The 9,366-nt window shown below is 33.9% G+C and overlaps 1 protein-coding gene across 1 annotated transcript; it reads right to left on the bottom strand.

The window, feature by feature from the left end:
• Positions 1 to 3,092: 3,092 nt before the first annotated feature.
• On the bottom strand, positions 3,093 to 4,429 carry LOC145139978 (uncharacterized). Its single transcript, XM_079073614.1, has 4 exons — positions 4,277 to 4,429; positions 3,555 to 4,185; positions 3,388 to 3,490; positions 3,093 to 3,288 (listed from the first exon to the last, which is right to left on the bottom strand). Exons 1-4 carry the CDS (start codon positions 4,427 to 4,429, stop codon positions 3,093 to 3,095), a joined length of 1,083 nt encoding a protein of 360 aa, XP_078929740.1.
• Between the last annotated feature and the right edge of the window lie 4,937 nt (positions 4,430 to 9,366).

Below are 9,366 nucleotides of genomic sequence, written 5' to 3' on the forward strand. Positions count from 1 at the left end.
TACCTTCATAACCTAAGGCGAACCAACCTGCATACTCACACTCACATCAAAACGGATTTGATGGATCGTTTTCAATCTTGTTTTCTCGCTATTGGATGGGTGGTATATTTGTTTTCCAAATTTCTATTGTTTCTTTACATTTGATATTCTTTGTACATTTAAACTAATTGGTTTGCACTCTTCAAAAATACAGGTCCATGCATTCATAAATTGTTTCTTGCCTGTAATCTTCATTGGTAGTGTACGTCTTCGAGGGAACTACCTAAAACAATGTTTGTAGCGGTTGCTAAAGACGGGAACAATCTGACTTTCCCTATAGCATTTGGTATGGCGGTTGAAAGTAATCTGGTAAGTTGTAGCTGGTTCTTGATGAGGTTAAAAGAAAGTCTTGGACAGGGTAGGGAAGTAGCGTTCATATCCAATATGGACGATGTCGTTAGTTCTTGCGTAGATAATGTTTTCACTGATTCTTATCATGGTTACACTTGTAAGAGCGTCCACAAATATTTACGCACAAGAGTAGGCTCTAGAAGATCATTGGAAACTTTGTTCTGGATAACATCAAAATCCTACACTATGTCTATTTTTAAACAAAATTTTTCTAGGCTAAGCCATGATGCTCGTGAAGTGCTTACGAATATCGGTCATCCGAAATAGGCAAGAGCCTATTTCCCTATCATCCGTTGGAATGTACTCAACATGGAAGTTCCTCAATATTTTTCATTATTATCGCTTAATCAACGTAATGTACCGATAATAACGCTTATCGAGGGAATTCGTGAGTACATGCAAAATACTTTTGTTGAATGAAGTATAATGGCAGGTAAATTTTTGGGTGCAATATAAAAGTACTAAATAACTAGTACAACAACCTTTTATAACCATATTTATTTTTCAGGGAGTTTGACTACTGTACTAACACCGTATGCTCAAATGGTGCTTCAAAGAAGGATGCAAAAGTCTGTTGGTTGGCAAGCAACACAGATCCCCCAACAGATCGCGTCTCCCTTGCCGACATATGTTTATCTAGTTTTTGATTTTAAAACAACTTGTGTTGTAGACCTTAATGGTCATACTTGTTCATGTGGCAAATGCCACAGTCTCAGTATAGCATATGGTCATGCTATCACAGCAGCACGTCATTCAAACATGCATGAATTAGTTGATATGGTGCAAGTATATTACCATGCTGATGTATTTCAGCTCGTCTACCAGACACAAACCGTTCACCCTCTTCCCCCACCATCTGAATGGGAAATACCAGACCCGTTGATGGCTGTTTTATTGCCAATGTAATTTTTATTCCCTTTAAACAATGATGTTTGTAATATATTTGTCTTTGTGTATGTAATATATTTGCTATTGTGTTTGTAATATATTTGTAATATATTATGTTTTTAATATATTTGACATTGTGTTTGTAATATATTTGAAATATATTATGTTTGTAATATATTTGCCATTGTCTTTGTAATATATTTTCCATTTGTTCGTGCTATTAAAAACGACGTAAAATAACATAAGTTGTCATTTTTAGCTTACAATAAAAGTATGTTTTTAGTGTGATTTTCATGTTTTATATGTTGCTTACGTTGTTTTTACATAGTTCTTCGTCGGAAAATATCCGGATTTCAAATCCGATATCGTTACATTATTGGTTTTACCCTCCAAAGTATGCTTCATGCTGTTAAAAACGACATAAAATAACATAAGTTGCCATTTTTAGCTTACGATAAAAGTATGTTTTTTAGTGTGATCTTCATGTTATATATGTTGGTTACGTTGTTTTTACATAGTTCTTCTTCGGAAAATATCCGGATTTCAAATCTGATATCGTTACATCATTGGTTTTACCCTCCAAAGTATGCTTCGTGCTGTTAAAAACGACATAAAATAACATAAGTTGCTATTTTTAGGTTACGATAAAAGTATGTTTTTAGTGTGATTTTCATGTTTTATATGTTGGTTACGTTGTTTATACATAGTTCTTCGTCGGAAAATATCCGGATTTCAAATCCGATATCGTTACATCATTGGTTTTACCCTCCAAAGTATGTTTCGTGCTGTTAAAAACGACATAAAATAACATAAGTTGCCATTTTTAGGTTACGATAAAATAACATAAGTTGCGACATAATAAACATAACATAATTAAGTTGGTTTCCACAGATTAGGAAAGTGTTTGGGATACAAATTTTGTTCACGATCGATAAAATCCCCTCTAATTCTAACAACATCTGTTAGACGGTCCCGTTCAGCTTGAAGCTTATTAAACTCCCTATTTGCATCTCGAATCCATTTCTTAGTCTCTTTGATTTTTTTGGTAGTTTCAGCAATCCATTTTTCTTTTTCAATTACTTGATCTGCTAGGTCGTTTGCACGTTGGTTGAGTATGCGACTAATTTGAGAGTCCCTTTCGTTGGCTTCTTCAGCGGCCTTCATATCTTGGAAAATGTCGCCAGGCATGTTATCTGGGAGTGGGAAATTTGGGCCTTCCGGAATTGGGTTGTTATCGGAACAAACATATCAATCTTCTTCTTCACAATGCCAAACACCGAACTCAGATGAATTCATTCTAAATTTCTGAATGTTGTAATGTATCACGTTTAAGATGCATGTTAGTTGCATATTAATAGGGTGAGACCAACATAGAAGTACTGTTTGAAAGGACAATTTTACTGTTCGAAATGACAAAACATTATTCACTCTAGAAACTAGTAGTCAAAATTTATGAAACCGTTGTGAAATAATGTGAAGGAGTAGTCAAATTGTAGTATAACTTACATAAATATACTGTTTTAATTTTACAATAACTATATATTGTAGATGCTATTAATTGTTAAAGAAGAGTAAATGTTGCAATGCAATTTCTTTAAATTTTACCACCTAATGTTTAGTAAATTTTTTTTGATTTATACCACCTAATGTAATATAAACAGTATGGTTTTGTAAAATGGAAATGTTCATTACCACAATCTCATGTTACTCCACATCGAATATTATACGCTTGCATCATTTATTAAAACCACAATCTCAGGTTACTCCACATCGATTTAAAAAGAAAAGTATTAGCAAATAATAGTAAAATAGGATTACATAAGGATTAAAACGACCATCAACGGCTCTGGTATTTCCCATTCAGATGCAGGGGGAACAACGTTCACATTTCTAGTCTGGTATGTAGTTCGAAACACATCAGCCAAATAATATATTTGAACCATATCGGTTAATTCCGTGTTTTTTGTATAACGTGCTGCAGCAATAGCATGACCACATGCTATACCCAGACTGCGTCATTTCCCACAAGAACATGTGTGTCGATTAAGATCTACAACACATCTTCTTTTTAGATCATAAACTCGGAAAATATCAGAGGGGAACGGAGACAGGATCTCAGGTGGAATTTTAGTTGCTTTCCATCGTAGAGACTTTTGCATCCTCCTGTGAACGACCATCTCTGCGTAAGGGGTGAATATGGTGTTCAACATCCCTGAAAAGTAAAAGGATAGTCAATTATGGATATTTTAATGGTTTATAAAAACTTTCTAAATTACCTCCCACGACACTGCGTTCTGCAAACGTCTGTTGGAGGTACTGAACAATTGCATCAATTAGCGTTATTATCGGTACATTGCGTTGAGTAACCGATAACACCAATAGGAATTCTGGAATATTAATGTTTAGTACATTCCAACGTATATTAGGGAAATAGGACCGTGCCCATTTCGTTTTTCCGATGTTGGCAAGAGCCTCACGTGCAACATGACTTAACTTAGAAAATGATTTTTCAAAATCTTGCGTGGTATATGCTTTGCATGCACGGAAGAACAAATAGTCTAAATTTGTGCTTTGACCAATTCTTAAGCGACAATAAATAAAAACACTCTTAGACGAATAACCATGATAAGCCTCAGGGAATACCTGACCCACAAAAGAAGAAATGGTATCGTCCATATTGGTTATGAACGCAACTTCCCTACCCTCTCCGATAGCATCCTTCAACCTCATAAGGAACCAAGTGCAGGAGTTAACATTATTTGCCACCCCGATACCAAATGCTATTGGTGTAGTGTTGTTGTTTCCATCCATAGCAACTGCTACGAACATTGAATTAAGATACTCATCTCGAATACGAACACTGCCTATGAAGATGACCGGAAGCATGCATCCTAAGAATGTGTTGATCTATTTCATACTTAGTACAACACAATTATTAGTTTTCAAACTAATTTAAATCTTTTTAGCACAAAAAATAAACAAATCGAAAGTATATTACCACACATCGAATAGCGACAAAACATAGTTCAAACCGATCCAAAACATTGTTTTTGATGTAAGTGTAACTATGGGGATTTGTAAGCTGAATGTTGTGGAGGTAAACAGGCAAGTTGGTAAAGCTTTCTTCATGGTCATTGTATGAGAAACTCATCTTTAATGTTGACGAGTTAAATAGTAATTTAGTGATAAGTCTTTCCATAAATCACTTCAAAAGCTATTAAAAGGAATAAAGTAGTAGTAAAATGCTAGTAAACAGTAGTCAATGGCTATAACACAGTAGTGGTAGTCAAATGCTAGTAGACAGTAGTCAATGGCTGTAACACACTAGTCAAATTACAATGATGTGTCCGAAATTCACTGTACGATAAGACAACACATAAACTTGTAGTCAAATGCTAGTAGACAGTAGTCAATGCTTGTAACACAGTAGTCAAATTATAATCATGTGGTAATCCCCTTACCTCCGCAACCTTAGGCACACTAAGTAATTGGTAACTGTCTCTTGTAACTGATTCGAAATGAGTTTCTCTGATAGTGAGCATGAAGAAAGCTTTTACAACTTGCCTGTTTACCTTCATAACCTAATCCATTTGTTCGTGCTGTTAAAAACTGCAAGGGTTTGGGTACGAGATGCAATAGACTACGTCAACAAAGAAGAGGTTAAAATGAAAAAGATTCTCAAAAACATACACAAAAATTACGACCGGGTGATTCAAGAAAAAGCAAAATTTGCAAATGATTTTCCAGATGTTTGAATTTAATAATTCTTGATTAATCAAGTAGTAAGTTTATGCATTATTTATGAGTTTATCTATGTAATAAGTTTTATATTTGCTTGTTTATTATGATTAATCTATATAATATGTACTATTCTCTTTCTAGTTTGTTTATGTTTAATAATTAGGGGACATTTTGTTAACCAATCGTCATGAAACAATACACATTGAATGTCACTAAAAACATACAACTCGGACTAACTAAAAATCGCCTGTCTAGAAGATCCATAATATATCATGCCCATCCTATAGCGAAACTGAGTAGCAGCAACAACAGGTGCCATCGATATACCAATCGGTCGACCTGAAACAAACTGCTCCATGAACATCAGCATAAATACACCGCACTCTGCAAACATCCCTTCTTGTTGGGGCACGTCCGTAACAGTGATGGATGCTTTCTGAACAGGCAAACCCATGTCACCATGTGGTTCCAATAGCCAATTTCCAGCAGAATGCGGTCCATAAATTCTTCAAACCGCACAAAATCAATAATCTTCACGACGCCAAATAATTGGAAGTTGTCGTACAAATTCAACGACAGCGTGTTCATCCATAACTCGCCAAGTACCCAATGATGTGGGTTGATGCATATTGGAAAATAAACCTATTTTAACACACAACCGTTGCAATTAATTACAACGTTTAATTAATGTAATATGACAAGTAAAGTGACTGATAATATATATATTATTTCTTTACTTACACAGTCAACTTCTAGCCAATATTTACATCCATCCAATGGGTCAAACAGATTTCCCGTTGCACTTCCTGCCCACTGGAACATCTCAAATGCACCAAAAAATGACGATGGCATGATTGTCCATCGAGCATCGTTCGGTCTCCGCTCATTCAAAAGCCTTCCCCATATGTCAACATGCTGCATTTAAATTTAATTTAAACATAAGTAGCTTATAAATTGTTCAAATTTTAAATATAAAGGAATGTCTTCATACCGCTTCATCTAAAAATCTCAATTCACTTGCATAAAAAAGCAGATCCCAAAACTTTGCTTCCATTTTTTCATTGTATAACCGATGTTTCAAAAAAAAGCTGGTTTGTTTCCCATGTATAGAGCAAGGGCGTTACAACCCGGATTCACATACGACTCCAATAAAAGTGTCGGGAGATGGCTGACAAATACGGGGGGGGGGGGGGGGGGTTCGTTGTGTATTACCCCACCTGTACGATATGGGGGGGGGGAGGGCATTTTAAACCTACATTATATACGTAGTCAATAGCTATCCATATAGTAATAAAATTATAGTAAATATGATTTTTAACATACTTACCGAAACGTATGGAGAGCTAAGATATTGAGAAGGTTTCAATTGCCTAACCGGACGACTTTCTTTCACAACAGGAGACCCGGGTATATGATTTTCCGCATCCACAATCTCACTAGCAACAACCTTCTTTTTTTTCTTCTTCTACAAAAAAAATATTAATTTTTTTAATATACTTTAAAAAAATAAAAAGTTTAATATACAAAAAAAAAATTATAACCACCTTCACGATTTGTATTTGTTTTCTAGAATCAAACAATGGTGGATTATCAACATCATCATCCTCGTTTACTCGATTTGATTTCTGTGGACTACCAACCACATTCTCATTCCCCTACATTTAAAGAAAAAATAATTAATAAAAGTTTCGTTAAAAAATTAATTAATACATCATATTTCTTCAAATTGATAGTAAATTTCTAAAATTAATTATTTTACCTCAAAAGCTTCGTTAAAAAATTCTTCCAAGTCATCATCATCTCGAGTTCCACCTTTATTTTTCAATCATCGGATTTCTTCCTCCAAAGATTGAAGTCTTGCCATTATTTCTCGCGTGGTTTTTTTGTTAATTCCCACCGTATGAGTTCCCTCGGTGGACTTGGAAGATTGGTTGTTTCCACAGGATGGATCAAACGAAGATGCCCCCTACATAAATTATTTCATATATCAATAATAGTTGAAAATTTTTATTATACTAGATTCTGTTTTTACAAATTTACTTACATCATTTCTAAAGTTGTAGCGTACAGAAGAAGGGACTTCAGACGATTCACAATTTAGACTAGTAATATATGACAAATAATGTGGAGTAAAGGACTCGGCATCTGAGGCAATCATCTTTTTTTTGGGTTGATGCGCCTCATCCTGATCAACATCGAAAACATCGCAAACTTTCACCCAAGTTAACCTCCTAATATGAAACCAACGCAATATACGAGGATATAAATAATTGCGTCGTATCGCAACATTTCCCCGAATTACTGGGAACATCTCCCATATCCATATCTTGTAATAAATATACATTAATTTATAAGTGTTAGCACTAACTAAAATTATCAAAAGAATAAAAACCGATAAATTATTAAATATATTTTTTTAATTACTTAAATATACCTTCAAATGAATAACAAAACCCGATAGTGTGTACACAATCGCTTTTGTTGGATGGTTGGACATATGATCCTCAAATTTCTTAAACATACCCGACAATCTAGGGTATGTTTTAGTCCATAGATAACTCCCCCACGAGAACCTATATTATAAGAAAAAGTATTAGTTAAACGTATAAAAATTAGTATTTTATTATAAATATTAAATTGATAAATATCTATTCCATTGATCCAGGTTCTCCACCACCCACAAAAATTCCTTGGTGACTTTATCATTAAGCTCCTTTCCCAAAAAAACCTTGATTGAGGATATATAGCAAAATGACACGGACACCGTCGTGAGCCGATATATCATTGAACCGTTGATTCAAGATAAGGAGCTCCAAATCTTCTATAAGTAACGAAGTGTTCGTGCGATATGGGAAGACTCTGGACCGAAATGTATTTTCACCATATCCGTGTTTATACATGGTTGAAAATTCGATCCTTGATGTAGGACACCAGCCCATGTAAAGTCCGGTCACAAGACAAAACTCCTCCGGGCCAAATGACAATGTACGTCTAGAAAACCTAAAATATAGACGCTCAGCTGCATCCGTTTCAGCAGTAGGACGCAACATATGCAGTAACAACCCATGAATAAGAAGTCCGTCTCCGGACTGAGCTGGTAGGTCCAACAAGTAACCGAAGCTAGTTGTTGAAAAAATATCGCGCACGGGTCCGTTCAAGTCACTCAAAACTTCATGCAATTTATGGCATGAGGCTTTGACAGATAAGTGACACATCATCGTTTTGTTTGGAAGCTACAAAATTAAATAAAAATTAAGGTTAAATAAAGTTTTATAAAAGAAAAAAAGTGATAAACAATTAGAGAAAGCACACAATATAAGACTTAATCATTTCATATATTCTATTTACTTTGTATAAAATACCAAAGGAAATTAATTGACAACATTTTTTTGTATTTTCTATACTAATAGTATACTAAATATAGCATTGTACTTTGAAAATGGTGTGACAATAACATATTTTATAACAAACCCGAAACTACCAAAACAAAATGTTATTTTGTCAATACAATATACTTCAAAGTATCTACTCATTATAAACATAGAAACTTCTTCAAATAGATAGTACATTGATATATGTATACTATAATCGAGACATAGAAAATAACATACTTTTTCACAAAATGCAAACATGGAATCATAATATATATACAATCGTTAAAATTCCGTAGAAACTATTTTTTTTTCGAACAAAAATGAAAAAATATATATAAAACTGTAGGTTTTAAGAAACCTACGATTTTATATACATACCTACAGTTTCTTATTATTTTTTTTTTTCAAAAAAAAAATCACAGCATCAACAAAATATATAAATGTTTAATTATTGATTATAAATTTTAAAAAAAAATAAAACCGTAGGTTTTTTGGAAACCTACGGTGTACAACCTTTTACTGTACAAACTATGCATTAAATGCTTGTACAGCGTAGGTTTCAAAAAAACCTACGGCTTCGCTATTTTTTTTAGTTTAAAAAAAATCATGAAATTATACTATATATCAAATTCTGATCATGTTGGATCAAATTTTTAAAAAAAAAAACGAAAAAAAAAAATTTCGGGTTCGACGAAACCGTAGGTGAACAAGTTGACACTGCACAAACTGTGCATTGGGCACTTGTAAACCGTAGGTTTTGTATGAAACCTACGGTTTGATTTTTTTTCGATTTTTTTCAAATAAAAACTTAACCCCATGTACCAAAACTACTCCTAATCACGAACACGGTAAAATTTTGATGAAAAGTAGACAAACCTGGTTGTTCTTCGGGTGCTCCATTGAGAGAAAACAGTAGGCAAACCAAAAAAACAATACTGAAAAATAACCTAATCTGAAAAATTAACCATTATAT

The sequence above is a fragment of the Lactuca virosa genome, chromosome 9 (genome assembly GCF_052849685.1).
Source record: "Lactuca virosa cultivar CGN04683 chromosome 9, Lactuca_virosa_CGN04683_v6, whole genome shotgun sequence".
Lineage (NCBI taxonomy): Eukaryota > Viridiplantae > Streptophyta > Magnoliopsida > Asterales > Asteraceae > Lactuca > Lactuca virosa.

What these genes read in the sequence shown, in the direction of transcription:
- LOC145139978 (XM_079073614.1), bottom strand. Translation starts at nt 4,429, where the DNA reads ATGAGTTTCTCATACAATGACCATGAAGAAAGCTTTACCAACTTGCCT. An exon ending in AGAACGCAGTGTCGTGGGAG is followed by an intron (nt 3,491 to 3,554) that starts GTAATTTAGAAA and finishes TTTACTTTTCAG; the next exon opens with GGATGTTGAACACCATATTC. An exon ending in AAAATTCCACCTGAGATCCT is followed by an intron (nt 3,289 to 3,387) that starts GTCTCCGTTCCC and finishes GAAATGACGCAG; the next exon opens with TCTGGGTATAGCATGTGGTC.